The sequence below is a fragment of the Pomacea canaliculata genome, linkage group LG8, assembly GCF_003073045.1.
Source record: "Pomacea canaliculata isolate SZHN2017 linkage group LG8, ASM307304v1, whole genome shotgun sequence".
NCBI lineage: Eukaryota > Metazoa > Mollusca > Gastropoda > Architaenioglossa > Ampullariidae > Pomacea > Pomacea canaliculata.
In genome coordinates this window covers 25,201,353-25,222,220 of record NC_037597.1, presented here as the reverse complement: position 1 = coordinate 25,222,220, position 20,868 = coordinate 25,201,353, and the positions used below count along the sequence as shown (strand labels likewise).

At 38.5% G+C, this 20,868-nt stretch overlaps 2 protein-coding genes across 2 annotated transcripts; both read left to right on the top strand.

Moving 5' to 3' along the window:
* Nucleotides 1-1,066: 1,066 nt before the first annotated feature.
* LOC112571121 lies at nucleotides 1,067-13,450 on the top strand. The gene is made up of 2 exons (XM_025249933.1): nucleotides 1,067-1,276; nucleotides 12,482-13,450. The coding sequence occupies exons 1-2, from the start codon at nucleotides 1,067-1,069 to the stop codon at nucleotides 13,448-13,450; spliced, it is 1,179 nt and encodes a 392-aa protein (XP_025105718.1).
* Nucleotides 13,451-17,836: 4,386 nt separating this feature from the next.
* On the top strand, nucleotides 17,837-18,877 carry LOC112571120. Its single transcript, XM_025249931.1, has one exon. The coding sequence runs from the start codon at nucleotides 17,837-17,839 to the stop codon at nucleotides 18,875-18,877; it is 1,041 nt and encodes a 346-aa protein (XP_025105716.1).
* Nucleotides 18,878-20,868: the final 1,991 nt, after the last annotated feature.

The following is a 20,868-nucleotide window of genomic DNA, read 5'->3' as shown; positions in this document are numbered from 1 at the left end:
TGAGCAAAGTGGGATTTTAATGTCTATCTTTTAAGTTGCATGTTATTGCTGTATGCCTCCTCCTCTGTCAGATAAAAAGGATGTCACTCTTAAAGATCGGCCGCCTGTCACAATTGTATGATGGGAATTGGGCTGTTGAATAATAATTGTTCATATGCCAACGCCTAAGGTAAACATTATCACGTTTGTTACATTTTAAGTAGTCAGGAGCAGCTAGAATCCGATCTGATATCGATGTTGAGTGTACTAGTCACCTTTTCTTCCAGACTCGTGAACTATTTCCAAGCAGATGACATTTAAAAACTTCTCTCGATATTTCGCGCCGGTCAGACAATAGAGGTAAAAGGTCATGGCATTATTGCCAATCCACAGAAGATGTAAAACAGCGTAGGTAAGGTCGTTAGCATCGGCAATGTACTGATCTTTATCCGCGCCTTCAAAAAATCTTTCCTTGAATATTAGGTACACAGAAAATGGTGACGTCAGAAGTAGAAAGGTCAATGAGGTTGCTATCAACGTCACTGTCATGGACGATGTTTTCTTCTCACGTGCGCGTAACCGATCTTTGTTTCCTGCTGAAAATTGCCTTTTGGCCTCTTGTAGAGACTGACCCACCTTCCAGATGAGCACGGAGTTAGAGACTAAGAGAAGAAGGACAGGACCGAGGCTACAAACGAACGTGTCGACCCAGCCCCAGACATTGTAGAAAAAGTCGCATAATCAGAAGTTATGTATACGTTGAAAACACCTGGGTGTAGAGGTATTGGATGGCAAAGCCACTGTCATGCCGTACAAGAGGTGAGAATTAAGGAGAAGAAAAAACACCAGCAGGCCGCTCATGAAGGTCTTGGCGAACCTTGCCGTGAATACGTCCTTCACCTTGTGGAACCACAAAATGCTGGCCGCCTTCTGAGTGGTCATGATCACTAAGATGGACGCGGACATGTGGCCAGTCAGGTAAACAACAAACATTCGAATTTTCCATATGAAGGAGTAGTACACGAAGACGTCCAGAGCTTCCAGCAGATAGAAGAAAGGAGCAAACCACAGGGAGGTGAGGTCGGAGATGGCCAGACAGGTGAAGAAGACGGACATGGAGGAGCGGGAGGATCTGTACTCTCGCCGCTGTATCAACAGTATCATGATGTTGCCAAATGTTCCTAACACCATCACCAAGGGCATCCCCACCTTCCACACCAACATCGTCGCCATTCTCATCGCCGTCTCCTCATGGACCACCACGTCTGCCGCCTGCGAGCAGTTTGGCATTCCCGGAGTAAGCATATCGCTCTCAGCTTTGTTTATTGACACCTTGCTGATAATATTGTTGTTTATTTTTGTCGAAGTTCGATGGTTTTGCTTCTTATGGATGTGTCAGATGTCTACAATGCCTACACGAGGCCATGACACAAACGTTTCCCGCATTGGTGTTGACAGATGACACCACGACTTGTGAGATAACATACAAGTTACATATGTAATAAAACAAACGAGACCATTTTTAGAAAGTATATATCCTCTGAGTATCGACTTTCGTAAGACAACGAACACGGGCATAATGACAAAATCAAACATTTGTACCACCCTTAAAATGCAAAAACTAAATAACATGAAAATCAAAAGAAGAAAAATGTCTTTTAATTCTGTTTAGGCACATTTAATTACACTCTTTAACTCATATAACAGAAATTGCAATGCTCAAGATAAATTTTATAACAGAAAGAGATCATTAAAACAAGAAAGACAAAATAATTATTTCCAATATTTTCCCAAAGAGTGTATTTGTTTGCTCGCTTTCCCGCTTGTTATTCAGTAAGGACAGTAGACAATCATAATAATTACACTTGATACACAGAGACATCCCATAATTAAAAATCGTCACCATTGCTTGTAGGTAATTTTATTGTCTTCAGCAAGTTCATAGCAACCTATGATTATAAATGATAATCATCGCAGTATTTCAGCACCGTAGTAAAGCTGATGCTTCTTCCAACATCCTGTCCATGGACTTTTGAGCAAACAACGGTCTTTCTGCGACAGTAAGGGAGTTCAACTTTGCCTTATTCAACCATTTTAATGTAATGTTTTAAATGGAAAGATATTGTGAGATTGCATTAAAAAAAAACAAAAGTACAACAACAGTATATTTTATTGAACTGTTTGTATTATATACATCTCTCTTACTTTTTCAGAGATTTGCTGTTTCTCCATCGAATCGCTTCTAAACGAACATTAGCATTTTTTTTATTATTTCGTAAAGACCTAATGTTTAAGAAACGTTAAGAAATCTGTTTGTTTATTTATTTATATCTTAAAGTGTTGCGTGCTATTCCCTCATTTACTTTGGTTCTTACTTTCTTTCGATACATTTTATCAGATAATGGCTTAAAATGTTAATTATGAAGTTGCATTGGTTGTGTCCAAATTGTGGTCTCTCTAAATTTGCCCCATTAGTTAAGCAGACCCGCAAAATTTTTAAAAAAATTGCAAACTGACAAATCTGTTATTTCTAGCTTCAATGTTCAATTTGTACATAAGAAACCAAAGCTAAGAAAATTTAATTTTTAATGCTTCCTCATTATTTCCCACCAGACTATATTTCTCACTAGGATAAGGCGCTCACTGTTCACTTACATGAAGACTATTTTCGAGGTTGCACCATGCTGAACCGACAGAATGTAAACTAAACTAGTTTTATTAAAATATTAATATTCAATAGCAGACGATCAACAATCTGCACATTTATGTCTTGAACTACAAATGACTGAAAAGAACTTGCGTACTTGAAGTCAGGCACACTTAACACCTGACTAATCTCACACCTTCAGCAACTAAGTATTGCATACGTATCTCATGTCTCCAAACCTTCATTGCACGCCGGAGGTCAAAGTTAACAGAAGGCAATGAGTGTTTCGCGGGACGAGGATGCTTGGACATGATACAGGCCTGGAGCTTGTCTTCTTCTCTGTGTCTTTCTCTGTGTCCTTCTCTGTGTCCTTCTCTGTGTCCTTCTCTGTGTCCTTCTCTGTGTCCTTGTGTCATGCAGAGGCCAGTCCCGCCAGCCTTGTTCACATTGCAGTCAACTGCTCCGGGTTCTTCACATCAATGTCGTAGAATAATATTTTTTGTGTGTTTGTGGTAGGATTTGCATGGCACAAGCATGTGCACGCACATACACTAATTACAATCTTCTATCATAGTGAATCTTGGGGCCTCATCGAGTTCCCTGTTAACAGGGTAGTAATGAAAGACTGTATGAAGAGTGAGTGCTGTGCACCTGTTAATTAAAGAAGGGTCGTTGGAACGAGCGACGGCTCAGACGGAGTGCTGTAGGACTGGTCCCCACGTTCAACGTGAACTGACTGATCTCATCATAGTAAAAAAACATTTATTTCATCACCGCCCAGGAGAAGGATAAAACCAAAGTACCCTGAGAAAACTACCTTTCGAACAGGTGTCGGAGGACGAGATCAGAATCCAGGACCTGTGTGTGTGTGTGCAGTGATAATAAGCGTTTAACCCCTACACTACCGAGCGCCTGAGACATCCCTGTTTCCCCTGTTTTATAATAAATTTTCAGAAATAACTTTTGGTATGCGCAAACTTTTTTTCCTTGCGGTTATGTGGTGAGTGAACGTCTCTCCTCATATGGTTAATAGATATGTGTAAAAATAGAACGAAAAGAGAGCGAGAAATGATAGCAATGGCAATAATTCATCGCACAATCAAGTAAAACCTTACTTCGTTACTTCGGTAATTCGCCAGAGTCTGACCAATACCCGCAGAAGGCCCATAATTATCACAAACCTGTATCTATCCTAGTTCTGTATGTCAATACATGTTGAGTGACACTTTTATCGGAAGTATCGACTGATATCGATGCTCCTGGTCACTAACCTAGACTCCAATTTTTCATCATCCATATTGTTTCCTTTGGAACACGTGATGCCATCTCCTCCCTCAGGCAGAATTGTTTTCCATTCTATAGCAATATACTTCTGCAGCAACAGATAAGCAAAGGATTGCTTGTTGCTTGGATACCCTGCTTACAAAATTAGTTTCAAACAGCAAATCACAGTGTAAGGTAGTGAAAAAACACCAAATAATTCACGAAATGGTGGACGGTAAATTATTATCTAACAGCAGATGAATGGAAAGGTGGATGTTAGGTCCCGGGTTAGATACAGCACAGTTGAGAAGGGATGTTAGGGAGGTTTGTGCTTTGTCTCTAAACTATTTCTTCTTTTTTTACTAACAGGTATCGGTACTTTGAACGAATTAAAATTCCATCTTTTTCCTAAGATCAACAACCTGAAAACAATCCTGGTTAACGCGGATGACCGCATAAACACAGACTACTCCTCAAACCTGTTAGTGGATGTGACAATATAAAGATGTCCGATCTTAAAGTCCTGAACATCTATTAGTAGATTTCTCTCCGACATTTTTGAAAGAGGCAAATTAATTTTAAAAATTTGTCTCGGTACTTAGAACCGGTGAGACAGTAGAGGTAAAAGGTCACGGCATTATTGCCCATTCCACAGGAATGTAACACAGCGTAAGCAAGGTCGTGAGCATCGGCTACATCCGGGTCACTGTCGGCTCCTGCAGAGAGCCTGTCTCTAAGTATAAAGTACACAGAATATGGTGACGTAAAAGTACTATCAACGTCACAGTCATCGATGAGGTTTTCTTCTCGCGCGCTCGTAGCCGATGTGTGTTTCCCACCGAAAATCGACTTCTAGCCTCTTGTAGAGACTGGCCCACCTTCCAGACGAGGATGGAGTTAGCGACTATGAGGAGAAAAACAGGAACGAGGCTGGAAAACGAACCTGTCGATCCAACTCCAAATGTTGTTGAAAAAGTCTGTGTAGTTGGAGGTGACGTGGTGTCTGACTTGGCAACGAAGAGCAGGTCCTCAATAAAATAGCGGAAAAGAATGGCAAGTAGGGTCCAAGCAGAATGTTTTCACTTATTCTTTCAGTTGTAATTACCACAATTATATTTAAGGCCTGGAGAAAACATGTAAAATTTAAAAATAGCATCAGTAAGTACAATTATTCATAATTATGTACACACAAGGCAACGTCAATCGGAAAGAAGGCAATCAAATATTGAAATTAGAGAATCTTCATAAAATAATAATGTTATCTGATTTTAAGATTCAAGGCATATTTCCTTGTTTGCATATGATTAGTAAAGAAAATATGCACACACACAAACATTTTTCATAAGGGTTTCCACATATTTTCCATGATTTACTCCGAGTATTTTTCCCAGGTAGGCGACCGTGGTCGATAATCTGTTGGGTTTCTCACAATTATATTCGCATCTGCGGTCTCCATTATTTACTTTATAATAACTACTTCGGAAGGTTAACGAGAAAAATTTGTTTCCTGTAAAAAAAATATTTGTTTTGCTTTCCTATGCCGCTGTGTCGAAATTCATTCTAATTATTTTCTACCCTGTTATAATGTAAACATTCCGAAGTTTTTTCCCATTCGTGTTATTTATATTCTACATTTTACCAACAACTCTCTTGTTTGCCTTGTGATAGATGATAGATGACTTGCCAGTCGCTGTGTTGCCCGTCAAGACTAGATTATGAAATGTTGATTGTGTCACGCATCACTGGTGAGCCGCTTGGTTGCAATTTTGGTGACTTTCTAGCTTCTGGTGTTAGTCACTGCTAGGGGGAAAATAAGCCGACGATCATCCTAGACAAACCATTAGGAACCGCAGCAAATAGATGTTGACAACAGGTCTGCCAAACTGCAGTCAAACAGTAGAAGCTGTGGTCGATGAGGTGACAGCAATGAGACAGGCGACGATGTTGGTGTGGAAGGTGGGGATGCCCATCGTCATCATGTTTTCGGAACGTTCGGCAACATCATGATACTGTTGATACAGCGGCGAGAGTACAGCGCCTCCCACTCTTCCATGTCCATCTTCTTCACCTGCCTGGCCATCTCCGACCTCACCTCCCTTGCTGTTTGACCCCTTCTTCTATCTTCTAGAAGCTCTGGATGTCTTCGTGTACTATGGCTTCCTATGGAAGATTCGAGTCTTTATAGTCTATCTGACTGGCCACACGTCTGCTTCTATCCTAGTTACCATGACTGCACAGAAAGCATCCAAGTATTTTGTTTCCTCACAAGGGAAAGTCATATTCACAACAAACTTCGCAAAAACCTTAATGAGCGGTCTTCTCTTGTTTTTTCTCCTTCTTAATTCTCATATTCTGTATGGTATGACTGTAATTTTGCCTTCAAACACCTCTACACCCACTTGCTTTGACATGCACGTAAGTTCTGACTACGCCGACTTCTTCTACAACGTCTGGGGCTGGGTGGACACCGTTCTTCTGTAGCCTCGCTCCTGTTCTTCTTCTCTTAGTCTCTAACTCCGTGCTCATCTGGAAGGTAGGTCAGTCTCTTCAAGAGGCCAGAAAACGGTTTTCGGCAGGAAACACACATCGGCTACGTGTGCGTCAAATGAAGACGTCGTCCATGACCATCACGTTGATAGCAACTTCCATTACTTTTCTGCTCCTTACGTCACCATTTTCTGTGTACTTTATATTCAGGGAAAAATTCTTTGAAGGCGCGGATATGATCAGTACATCGCCGATGCTAACGACCTTGCTTTCGCTGTCTTACATCTCCTGTGGATCGGCAATAATGCCGTGACCTTTTACCTTTATTGTCTGACAGGATCAAAATACCGGAAGAAGTTTTTAAGTGTCATTTGCCTAAAGGAAGGTAATGCAGAAAAATCTGTTTTTACAGTCAAACGTCCCTGATGTCCCATTCTGCGGGAAAATTTAACCACTTTGCTGTTTTTCCCTTTCAACAGCGCAATGATAGCAATAATATCAACAATATTTTCCGATAATAATAATAATAATAATAATAATAATAAATGAAATAGCTACAATGCGTGTATTTTGTTCATCAACACATAACTGTTCAGTACTGAAGCAAACTTCTTACATTCGTTCTCTAACCCTGTACAAGTCTCGTTGTGCCAAGAGACTGTGGCTTCACTCACACACAATCCATGTCCAAGAATCCAATGATTCCCACGAAATGCTCTCAGGGCTGGTATTCCTCATTCTCTTCACTCAATGAAGTGGCTCAGTAAGTGTTCTCGACAACACGAGGGTGGGAGCGATGTTTACTCATCTCGTGACTTCACTTGTTTACTGCACAACAAGTTGTACAAGAACATTTCTTTTGTCTAGACAATGATTTAAGTTCTCTGGACGTTCCCAGCTGCACATACACTTGTAGGTGCTACTGGTACAAGTATTGTTTTAAGAGTACATTGTCATTGACTAGGAATGCATGAGACTGACTAGGAAATACTCAATTAGCTTCTAGAAGAAATTAATCATTTATTACAGGCTTCTTCTGGGGGAAAACAACTGAAGAGCTTTCGCCGTCTGATTATTAACTCAGAATTTAAAGTACAAATCTTAGTGCAAACTGTTTATAACAACAGTGTTCAGTGCAAACTGTTTATAACAACAGTGTTCAGTGCAAACTGTTTATAACAACAGTGTTCAGTGCAAACTGTTTACATCAGTAAGATGAACGAGAGCCGACGAAACTTTTGCTGAGAATTCGATCTGCGGTCCAAAGAGATTTAGTTATACTGGTTTGTTAGTTTGTCTGTCTGTTTGTTTGTTTGTTTGTTTGTTTGTTTGTTTGTTTCTTGGTTGGTTTTCATATTCGGTTCTGCATTTTTTGTCTCGTTGAATGTGATCCGTCCTCTTATATTCGGTAACTTCATCAAATCCAGACACACTACCTGGATCAGGTAAGTGATGAGCAGTCTTAAAACAAAGCTAAAACAAATGTGTATATATGTATAAATATATCACTAGAATCGTCTCTTGTGACCTAGCGAGATCTCAAAGGCATTTTGCATGGACAGGTCTATCCACTACAGTATTATTTCAAAGTCTGATATTTCGGGGAAGGAATAAAACCCTGGTGTGATCGGCTGAGGGAGACCATCGAAGGAGGGAGAATCGCTTAGTTTCTAATTTGCGAGCTCTGAAGTCGATCACTGCAAAAAGTAAAACAAAAATAAAAAACATGGTGATACTTCTCTGAACGATGTTGGAGAACAGTAAATTTGTGATTATTATTACACTCGAAACCTAAACAATTTGCATGTCTAAGCGATTTCTTACATTTTTATTTGGTCAACGAATTAGAGAAATGTTCAGTTGATGGAAGTTTAAATGAGTAAATCCTCCAATCGTTAATATTCAGTTATAATGTGTTAGTCGGTTGTTTTCTCACTGTAGCTGACCTTTGCTCTACAGTTTTGACTTTCTAGCAGAAAAATCAGGAAAAAGCCAAACTCTTCTGATTTATATATATACACACAATGAAACCCCAGCATTATTTCGTTAGCATCGACAAACCATTATCAAGTTTTATTCAGTCTGACTTTTCACTTCATTTATACCCGAGGATTGCTGTAAGTTCTCTTTCATGCACTCCATGAAATTAGCTTCTGATGTAAATAATGACTGTTGAATTCTTGAATTAAAAATAACTGTTGTGATTTCTGAAATGTAACTGCCTTTTTAATGATAAGAACCTGAAGATGTGTTGTTAATGCATAAAAGATAATATTTTACTGCAAGTGACTGGAATGTTTTCAGATCCCAGAAAAGTGCACAGCTTCATACCCATCATAGAAATTATCATATTGCATCAGTTCATTTAAGATTTAAGACATACCAGGTCTCTTTTTTCTTTCCTGCACAAATATTGCACACGTAGGAAACGTGTCATGTGTTACAGAAATCTGAGTGTTAATTATATTCCATTTAATTCCAGTTTTAAATAAAATTTTAGTTATAAAACAAACAGTTCTAGTAATGATTGCTGCAGGTATTACAGATAGTAAGTATTGCATATTTATAAACGAATATAACCAAAATTTTCCAAATATGTGTAACTTTTAAGCCCGGGTTTGTGAAAACAGTAAATTAACAATTTGTTGCTTTCTTAAATATGAAAATACACTCGCACCTTGTCATTTCAAACTGTTTCGTGTTCACAAATATTTCGGTCCTCAAGCAATATTTTCGAGACAATTCTGTTTCGGTGCTCGACCATGTGCCATCGTACCACAACCTGTATGAACACCACACTTACCTGTGGCGTGTCGGGGTGGAACAAGGGTTACCGGGTACAAGTCGACTTTCCTAAGAACTTTGTTGATGATGCCTTTCTGTGCTGATGTTTACAGGAGTGTACCTTGAGAATGAGGGTCATTGTCACTTTATAGCTAGGGCAATGCCTTTTGCATTTTCTGCACCCTTGCCCTTTAAGAAAAGCCGGCAAGTTTTAAATCAAAATACTTTGCTGCTTGCACGGCCTAAAATATTTTGTTTTATTCAAATCAACATATAAATCTACAACACACTCAACCTTTTATACGGTTTGTATTTTTTCAGACCTTGGTATTGATATTCAAAACGTTTCGATGATTATTGCAGAGACTACTGATCTCTTTCTACAAGAAAAAACCAGTTCATATAAGTTTCATCAACGAAAGCTATATGTTTATAAATCAGCAATCAACTTAAAATTAAGTTTGATGTCGAAATAAATCGGAAAAAAAACATCGGTATGTGGGGGCTCGTAAGTTGACCAGTTTCTCGCATTTTATTATTTACAGATTTTACCCAGAAATTTACTCTTCATCCGTCTAATTTCTCGAGTTTATTCTGTAATCATAGATTGGGCATGGATTGTTTTTATTTCAACAGTTTATACAAGATTTTACAATAAGCCTTACCAAACTCGCAAGAAGTAGCACTCGTCATACTGAGATTTGTCCTCCAGTTAGGGAAGACAACAATGTATCTTTTTGACAAATACTTATTACAGAATTCTACATTTATGCAATTTATTTATTTTGGTGTCCTTGATATGCCTACAAGCATCATAGAGAAAATTAAACCTCGACAGTTGACGTTCTGTGTAATTTTTTGATATGTGGTGAAAATATGTCATCCATGTGTGATTGAGGTTTAGTCAAACTTTACATTAAATGGCAGCTAAAATGTTCTTTTGTTAATCATTCTAAGAGACTTCACACCGCAGTTATGACTATCTTAGCAAACTAAATACAAAATACAATTGAATGTATCCTAGAAAACATTATGAGACAATGGCTATTATAAATGACTATTATTTATTACAATTGTGATTGAATAAGAAATGTGGTTTTTTTACCAGTATCCCTCATCTTAAAGAGGAAAAATATTTTAATAAAATAATTTTAAAATAACATGCATATACACCAGGAGATATGCACATGTTCTGGTTATCTCTTACCTAACCTGTGTTTAAACATGGAGTTAAAGCCCTTTTTTCACGAAGGAACAGGTGGATTATGTTTTATTTATTTGAACATGTTTTTTCTGATTTTAAATGTGTCATTCTCATAATTTAACTCCACCCAAAGTGTGAAGATCTCCTTTTTCTTAGTAATTACAACAAACTCTCCAGATACGAGGATACAGTTTTATGTTAGTGTATCCCAGGGCATCAGGTACTGACCTGTAACTACGGTATCAAGCAATATTCTGAGTGTGTTGTATACTTCTTTGGTGGCCAATAAACGGGACAGGACATTAACTTTGGATTGCAATTTGTAATTTTCTCTTTTGTTTGTATGTATAATGTGATGATGCTTGCTGCTGTCTTGGATTCCGGAGCAGAGTGATTGGTGAATCTATTTGCAGACTATGCCATATGCCTCACATACAGTCTTCAAGAAGAAAAGGCTAACATAATTTTATCTGAAAAGTACCTGAGAAAACGGGGTAGAAATAATCTTACTTTAAAAAGAAACTCGATTTTTACAATCCTGTTTCTACTTTGTTAGAAAAAATAAAGATTTAAGATATGGGAGATCATACATCAAGAACTGGGCGGCGAAGATCGATGACATCATCTCATAACCAGCAGATCGTAAGGATTGATGAGGTGTGTAGACAAAAATTACACTTTATCATCTTTTACCTGACGAACCGTTTAGGGATATGTACTTCACGGTTTGTCATAAAGTCAGATTATCTTACTCAGTTATGTTTGATCGTTAGAGTATCCTTGCAAAGGTTTTTCAGAAGTCTTTCTGCTCACTTACTGGGAAGGGGAGAGAGAGAAAGTTGGGGGAGAAGAAATATTCAGTTTACCTCTGCCGTCACTCTTGAATAGAATAAAAAGTAGATAAAATCCACAAGAAATTAAAGAGAAGAAAAGAAGACTAGAATATTATGTCCTCTTATTGATTATATCTTCCTCCTTCGGTATTTTGGTCTGCGTGTGTTGCCTTCCTCTTTGTGCTTACATCAGACAGGAGAAAGCAGACTCTTCTTTCAATATTCCTTCTTTACCTCTACTGTTAAATTCTTTTAATCCCTCTCTCTTCAGACTATGTCCATGTTGGAAGCCTTCAAATCTGGACTCAAAATCCACATCTTTAAGAAATTCCTTGAGTAGTCTGGCACACTATTCCGCTCACTCTTTAGTTCTTCGTATTCATCCATGCACTCAGCTTATGTTTGCTATCTGTCTGCTGACACGGGGCTTGACTGGTGGACATCGCTTTGCTTCTGGTCTTTGGTGCTCTGGTCTTTTGAGCTCACCTCACAGGAGGAAAGGCGCTTTAAAAATATTATTATTATTCTAGACAGAATATTCAGTGATATTTCTTACCTGTCGTTTTTTCGAAATTATATTAAACCATAATTATGACGACTCTTCCTAGTTTCTGGTCTTCGAAGGAATATTGTGTAAAATAAATATATCATTTTCTAAGTTTGCGTAGTGAAATTATTCCGAAATATCAACAGCATTGACAATGGGTCCCAGAAAATGTTTTTGCGGAAAGTTTGTATGCGAAGACATTTCAGAAAATAAAAATGTGTACTGACAAACAGTTCTCAGTTCTGTCTGTGGCCAGAGTATTGGCAAAGATAATATGAAGATGTTTTAATAAAGCAGAAATTTCAATATGTGAAGAATGGGGTCGATATGTGTATGTGTGTGCACGATATTTTTAAATTTTCTTCCTGTACATAATTAGTCTCTAGACTATTTCATTGATATATTGTACCCCAAAGCTAAATAAAAGATATTTTGTGGTATTACAAAGTTTGTTTTGTTCCTCTCATGTATAGCTTCGTATCTTTTGTAAAACGTCCACACTTTTTTAGTCAATAATTTCCAACTTTCTTATTTCTGTCAAACCACTCTAAGTAATTTTTCACTTGTGTTATTACTTTCATGCAAACGATGAATTCTGGACAAGTGTGCTCATCACATAGTGCCACTCTACTCGAACACATTCCTTGAGAAGAACAGGCTAACAAATGTTTACATATTTGCTCCTAAACAAAGTTGGAATAGAAATGTTAACCTCAGGTATGCCAAACTGTTCTCAGGCGATAGACATTGTGTTGAATGAGGTGACGGCGATAAGACAGGCGACGATGTTGGTGTGGACGGTAGGGACGCCCATCGTCATGGTGTTCGGAACATTCGGCAACATCATGATACTGTTGATACAGAGGCGAGAGTACAGCGCCTCCCACTCCTCCATGTCCGTCTTCTTCACCTGCCTGGCCATCTCCGACCTCACCTCCCTGTGGTTCGACCCCTTCTTCTGGTGGCTGGAAGCATTGAATGTCTTTGTGTACTATAGTCTCCTATGGAAGATTCGAGTGTTTGCTACCTACGTGACTGGTCACATGTCACCGTCCATCTTAGTGACCATGACCACCCAGAAGGCGGTCAGCATTTTGTGGCCACACAAGGTTAACATCGTCTTCACCACAGGTTTCGCCAAAACCTTGATGAGCGGTTTGCTCGCGTTTTTCGTTATACTCAATTCTCACCTGCTGTACGGTTTTACTGTCATCTTACCTTCAAACATCTCTGTGGTCACGTGTTACGACTCGTTTGTCAACATCGAGTATGCAGTCTTCTTCTTTAATATCTGGGGCTGGGTCGACACATTTTTTTCTAGCCTCGGTCCTGTTGCTCTTCTCTTAGTCTCTAACTCCGTGTTGATGTGGAGGGTGGGTCAGTCTCTACAAGAGGCCAGAAAACGGTTCTCGGCAGGTAACACCGATCAGTTACGTGCACGTGAGAAGAAAACGTCGTCCATGACCGTGATGTTGATAGCAACTTCCGTTACTTTTCTGTTGCTTACGTCACCACTTTCAGTGTACGTTACATTCCGCGAAACGTTTCTGGAAGAAGCGTATAGAGATCAGTACATAGCAGATGTTAACGACCTTCTCTTGGCTGTTTTCCATTTATTGTGGATGGTAAACAATGCTGTGACCTTTTACCTCTATTGTCTGACGGGCGCCAAGTACCGGCAGAAGTTCTGGAGATCATCTGTGTGAGTACAGCACACTAGCAAGTCTTACAGAAATCCACTTAAACAGTCAACCTTCACCCTGAGCTGGCATCGTACAGGTTCGGAACTATTCTGTTTCTTTTGACGAACGAATTCAGTTTACAATCAAGTCCGACTTCTTTGAAACTCAACGACCTATGAGATTTCAAGTTACTTTTTTAGGAAGGACGGTTACTTCACAAAGGTTGAAAGAAAGGTTAAAGATTATAAAGTGTCATTTAAAATTCACATTCCTCAGGTATGCAGGTCTTTAATCTTTTATCGCTATTTAGTATGAATCGTGCTCAACTTCAAGCACGCTATGGCATGAAAAGGCAATGAAACTGAAGTAGAGACCACAGTCTCTTTTAGTAATAAATAATTACCGACCCTTATGACGGATGTTTTATAGGCAAAGGACTTCTGCCCGTCTGCCTAGAATCTGTAAACATTTTTACAATGTCATTAATTAATGTCTCCTACTCAATCAGCTGTGTACAGACGATGAAACATACGCACATAAATGAACGCTCGAACTGTTCTCACTAAAGGAAAGGGACAACACTGTTTCAGTCTCATTCTTTTCCAGTAGGAAACAGTTGACAGCTGATGCACAGTCAAGTATAAAAATTTAAAGATTGGGTACATCTTGAGAATAGGTAATTCATTTGTGATGCCATGCCTCGTGCCAGTTATTGTACATTCAGTCTTACTATATTCTAGTAAAGCAGATGACAACGACATGCGATACAAACACAGCATTAGACAAACAAGACTCGTCATGTTTCATCGTTTATTCTTTCAGTAAACATCTTAACCCCCGTTGTGATGACGTAACACAAAGATGTGTAGCTATGGCGGGGTAGCTCAGACGTGTATAGCTAAACAGTGTTTTGTGACTATGATTACCATGAAATTTAATTCTGCAGCAGGGTTAAGATTTATCTTTACTTAATAAAACTACTGCTGGACAAAGTTAAAATAACGAACCTTTTAATTTCTTTTCTGCTCGATCAGAGATTATTACCGCGCGCGAACGTGATTCTGCGAGATCATAAGTAACGGCGCGACTCTGATTTTCACCCAAACTTTAATCAGGGGTGGTACCGGGATGCTAAAATTTACACAACTTGATAAAAAAAATCTACCCACCTACATTCAGGAAGGAAAGTAAGGGTTAAAAGGATGATTTCAGAAGCTTCTTTACAAAAATTAAAGCGAGTTGTCAAGTGTTGTTAAAATGCTTTACGGACATTGTTTACTTCTTTAGGCAGCAACGAAAAACTAAATTACAGTTTGGCTGGAAAGTGAAAGGAAAAGGTAAGAAAGTTGAGGGGTCACCAGCTCTGATCGCATTCCTTGAGTTTTCTGCTCTTTGTGGTCCGTGTTCTGAAAAGAAACGAAGATTTTGCATACGCAGCTTTAAGTTTTCTGTAATTTCTAATGGCGAATTATCATATCTTTTTTGTAGAAGACAAAAGTTTGAAGACAGGAGCACTTTCAAGGACATTACGGGTACAGATGTAAGAACTGAACAAAGGACACAAGACCCTCGTCAGTCATGTTTTCAACTTCTCTTCGGGCTTATTTTATGTGATGTTGTGCTGTTTAGAGACAAATAGACAAATACTATTATTATTATATACATAGCGTCATCTCACTTTCAGAAACTTGTTTACATTTCTAGAATTTTTCGTCTACATCGAGACGCACGAGCACGATGTAATGAATGACGTCATCGCTAAACATCACGCGCATGCGCGACTTAGTGAGTGTCAGCAGTGACGGCCACGCAGCGCGTGAGGTCATTAGTGGAGTGAGTCAGACTCACTGCCATCATCAGGCTACAGGCTCCGTACAGCTGCCAGGTACTGTAGTCATATTTCGATTTTCTTTTGGATTTAAAAAAAATAAGTATTGTTACATCATGTCGACATCTCACGAATGTCTGACATCAATTAATAGAGGTCCGACGACAATGTGCAAAAACACGATCATTACGACATGCTGGGGTAACTGGTGATTTCCTTAATTCTCTCGAAATGGAATATTTCTTAATTATAATAAATTCCTGAATTTTCTTTTAATATCCAGCTACTCAGTCTACATCATGAAGAATTCGCTAAGAAGACAAATAATTCTTAATTTTATTGGATATAAAAATGTAATAATGATGAACTTTCAAAATATTGACTGCTTAATAAAAAAAGAATTCTTGTAAAATTGTAATGTTTTGATTGATCCTGATCAATAAGTGAGTGGTTTTATGTAGTTTATTATGATGCTGAATGATCTTTATAATATAAAGTGCCACGGTGTACTGAGTATGAGTTGTGGTGTTGTTTTGAGATCATTTGACGATTGAGCTCTTAGACTATTCGACCACCGCACCTGTAGAATCCACTAATGACAGCAGTCATCTCGACCACTGCTGTGATTAGTTCGATGAACTTAAAGCTGAAGTGGGCTGAAAGAAGAGTACATCACACATTTCTTAACATTACATTACAAAACATTTACACTGTTATCACATCTAGTTTACAAATTCTGACATTCTGAATGTTTTTATCTTCTTTGCATACGGGCAACTATGAAGCACATTGCATGACAATAAATTATTTATTGCGTGGAATCAGACATAATAGGTGATACAGAAATATTTTTATTTATGAAGCCTTGTTATTGTCTAGTACGAACTCGCTAAGGTCTCTCAAGGATGCCCAAGACAATTATAATCAGACAACATCGAAAGGGAAATCATGATAAAGTGAACAAAACATTAAAGACTAGACACAAATAAAGTTTCACCTGCTTGTGTCTAGGAATTCAATAACGGGGTAAGTGAGATACTAATTAGGCAAACGATTTTTTTTCAACGGGAAGAAAAATCGAAGCAATTCCAGTACAAGAGAACCAAATCCTGCTGAGCCTCACCTCAACCTCTGTAAACTAAAAAAGTTGTATCATGATGACTACCAAACTGTGTTCTAGCTAAGGAAAGAATGTTGTCAACAATCGGCAAAATATTTTGTAACAAATGTCGACTGTCCGGCGATTGTGTCGACGTGTCTTTCCCGTTTCTCTGTACAAACTGTTCTAGCGACAGGAGAGATTCTGCAAGACATTACAAGACAGAATACTAACTTACATACAAACATATGTGGTTTCACTGGAGATGTTGAATTCTTTGCAACTGCTTTATTTATCTGCTCACGAAGTTGCAGGAAAGGTGGGTCTATAAATAGATCTTAAAAGCTTTTGACAAAAACTGTGGTTTCTCCTGTTTCTCCTGTCCTCGTGCATATGTTCAGGTAGAGCTTTGATTGCTAACGGTGTACGGATGAGGCTGAGGCTGACTCACCTCCTTCGTCAGATAACAGGTTATGACACATCCCTACACACTCCAACGATATCATTTCATCTTCCTCTTGGATTTTCTCAGAAATATATGTCGAACAACCGTCAATATATAACAGGGAGACTTGATATTAATTAACTGACCTCCCACAGAAATTAAAACAACTCAATCATGAGAAGATATCTGGCACCTTTCCTCGTCATTTTTGTCAGCTGCAAAGTCTAAATAATTTGAACCCAGGTCAAGCTTAAATTATACTTTGCGTCAGATATTTATTTATTTTTTTTGTGGGTTTTTTTTCAATTTTGAAAGTAGTTTTAATATACTACCTTATCAATAAAGTGGAGGTTTGACATTTGTATACATTTTAGAGTAAACTTCGCACTCCCGGACCAGTCCTTTAATTTGGTCAATATGTTCACAAGCTTCTTCGTGCGTCTAATTAGAAGGAAATCCATTTTATTAAAATACTTTACCATTTCTTAAATACAAGTTTTTTTGCTGTAAGTAAGAATAGACTTTTTGAGTTTAAATTACATTAAAATCTTCAGAATATGAATTATCGAATTTCTTGACTTTGAGTAAAAAATTTTACATTCAGCCAGCTCCTGATTCACTTCATTAAGAAATATTTTTATGTAAATAGAATTCCAAACATCAAGTAAATATTTCTTTTACATATTTTTTTCTGTTTTATAATTAATACTAGTAAATACACTCAACTTTAATTTTTTTGGAGGGGAGGGGGCCATTTCAAGGATTTTTCCTGTTTTATTTGCCTTATAGTAATCTTATTATGTTTTAAATGTTGCCTAGTTTTGCAATCAATTATCAGTAAGCTTTTGGTGTATTTATAAAGCCAGCAATGAGCTATCCTTGTGAACATTGTCTCATGTCTCAGTTAAGAGATATCAGTTTAAATTAATTAACTTCGTAAAGATTAAGAAATAAACACTTACGTGCATCAGGGGCAAACTACTCAACCAATCTGACCTACAGCGTTCAGTCTTCACAGATTAGCACAAAGCTGCAGACATGCTCACCCCAGGTATTCCCAACTGTAGTCAGGTATCAGACATGTTGGTCTTTGATCTCACGCCAATGAGACAGGCGACGATGTTGGTGTGGCTGGTGGGGATGCCCGTCATCATGGTGTTAGGAACATTCGGCAACATCATGATACTGTTGATACAGCGGAGAGAGTACAGCTCCTCCCACTCCTCCATGTCCATCCTCTTCACCTGTCTGGCCATCTCCGACCTCACCTCCCTGTGGTTTGACCCCTTGTTCTGGTGGCTGGAAGCTCTAGATGTCTTCATTTACTACAGCTTTTTATGGAAGATTCGAATGTTTGTCATCTACCTGACCGGACACACGTCAGCATCTATATTAGTTACCATGACAACCCAAAAAGCGGTGAGCATCTTGTGGCCGCACAGGGTAAAGGTCATGTTCACGGCAAGGATCGCCAAGAACTTGATGTGCGGAGGGCTCGTGTTTTTTCTTTTAATAAATTCTCATCTGTTGTATGGTGTTACTGTCATTTTACCTACAAACACCTCTACACCCAGGTGTTTTGACATGTATGTAAGCTCTGAATACGCTGAATTTTTCAACAATGTCTGGGGCTGGGTCGACACCTTCTTTTCCAGCCTCGTTCCAGTCCTTCTTCTCCTAGTCGCTAACTCCGTGCTCATCCGGAAGGTGGGTCAGTCTCTACAGGAAGCCAGAAAACGGTTTTCAACAGGAAATGCAGATCGGTTACGTTCTCGCGAGAAAAAAACGTCATCCATGACAGTGACGTTGATAGCAACTTCCGTTACTTTTCTGCTTCTGACGTCACCGTATTCTGTGTACTTTGTGTTCAGAGAGAGGCTCTTTGCAGGGGCAGATAAGGACACGGATATCGCCGATGCTAACGACCTTGCTTTCGCTGTCTTACATCTCCTGTGGATCGGCAATAACTCCGTGACCTTTTACCTCTACTGTCTGACCGGCGCCAAGTATCGAGAAAACTTTTTTAAAGCTCGTTTGTCTGAACAAAGTCAGGAAGCAAATCGTAGAGAGATCCACTAAAACAGTTGAGCAAAATTATAAGAATGGGCGCCTTACAGATCCCTGACTGTTCTTCCATGAATACTGAGGTATTTAGCGTATATCTGGAATAATTTAAATAATTATTAAAAGACTTTACACGATGTTGTCTTTCCTATTCGTCACAGCAAACACGCGGGAGGTAGCGGGGAGGGTATCAGTGAATTACAATTTCAGAATGTGCAAACAGTATAAAATCCGGTGGAATTCTCCCGTCAAATAATAATAATAGAAACTCAATAAATATACATTGCAAAAATGCACTTCCAAAGAGTGATAAAAACAGGATATCAAGCAAGATTTGCGAATAGGAGCTGAACATACAATGCAACGACATCGTGTTGTGCTCCATGTTACATCAAACGTGAAGCAGTATCCATAAAATCATTTTGTTACATAATTTTAAGTTTTTCTCTCTAAATGTGTTTTTTTTATATCAGGGTAAACCAGTTTACTACAGTCCCTTGACCTGTACCGGTCCTTTGAAAGACATGACAGTTACGACAGCTAATAAGGCTGAAAGATCTTGGTCGGTGGGGAATAATCTTTCATAAGTTATATATTATTATTATTATTTGTGAAAGGTAATGTTGAGTTACATCGAATATTCAACGTTTAGTGTTTTGATATTTATTATCGTATTATTTTCGAAGATAAAGAGATACAGAATGCAAAAAGGTTTGAAATTCTAGCTGGAGACAAATAACATCAAAAGGAAATAATAATTTAAAAAGAAAGCAGGTGAAAGAATGTTTCAGCTCAAAAAGCTTGGATGGATATTAAAACTCTAGCGGCAAAACTAAAGGAAACAGAACGAATCGTTCTTCCAAAAAACGATTATAGACGATCAGGACGATGTTCACTGACTTTTCTTTTGATTCTATAATCTTGCCAGTGTTTCGATTGAAGTTGACGCACGTTCTATGTGCCAATGGAGGAGAGGACTTTTAGGTATTACAAAAATAATTCCATCTCAAGTGTTTGTTTGTCAAAAGAAAGAAATTTGTTAATGAAAAAAAGCTCCAGACTTTCAATTTTTATTCGGTTACGAGACAATCTCTGGCAGATTGAAAATAATCAAGTGTGGAAGAATGGGTTCACCCATACAAGAGGATGACGAGAAGTCACAACCTTTTGTCACCTAGTTCTGTAACGCAGGATTCTCTACACCCTCGACAATCGAGAAACCTCTCTGAGACACTTTTCATGTGACATGGTCTTGTCAACTACAGACGTGGTCGTCGTCTTGGTCACGTAGACGTAGGATTCCCGGCCTCCGCGGAAAACGAACCACCACTCTCCTGGTTGTGAGCCCCGGACGGTCAAGTGGCGCAACGGTTAGCACCTATCACCAATACAACGATGATTGACTATTCTGGGTTCAGATCTCGTCTCGGGTAGGTTATTTTTTCTCTGATGACTCAGCTTGCTCCTCCCACCCTGTCCCAAACCTCGGTTAACTGCTACTGAAGAGAAGGAAATTTCTAAACAATGTTAGACAGAACCTACAATACAGGCACGTGATACATTACTTTTGTTGACAACGAGAAACATTTAATATACAAGGTAAGAAACATATAACATGTACAGGAACACTGCAAAATAATAACACGGTGTGACTGTGATAAGGTCTTGATGAGAGATATTTTTATTACATTTTAAATGTCCAGAAGTCATTTGACTTACAAATCATAATGACATGAAGCGTACACGCGTTATAACGATGTTCACAATATTTATAAAGCAAATCAGTGGGAAGTGAACACTAGGTATGAGCACATCAAAAAGTAAGGAAACTCATGCCCAATGTCCCTTCCTTTGCACAATGAAATATCCTGTTTCTGTGGCCATATCGAGGGATCTTAATTTGTTGTATAGATAATTTGAGTAATTTCAACTTAAGTTTTAACAAATGAGAAGTTAGTGCTGGGAATCAACAAATCAGGTTTTCCTTCAGCCCAAACCTTTCTATA

What these genes read in the sequence shown, in the direction of transcription:
- LOC112571120 (XM_025249931.1), top strand. Translation starts at nt 17,837, where the DNA reads ATGCTCACCCCAGGTATTCCCAACTGTAGTCAGGTATCAGACATGTTG.
- LOC112571121 (XM_025249933.1), top strand. Translation starts at nt 1,067, where the DNA reads ATGGCCAGACAGGTGAAGAAGACGGACATGGAGGAGCGGGAGGATCTG. An exon ending in AGCAGTTTGGCATTCCCGGA is followed by an intron (nt 1,277 to 12,481) that starts GTAAGCATATCG and finishes AACTGTTCTCAG; the next exon opens with GCGATAGACATTGTGTTGAA.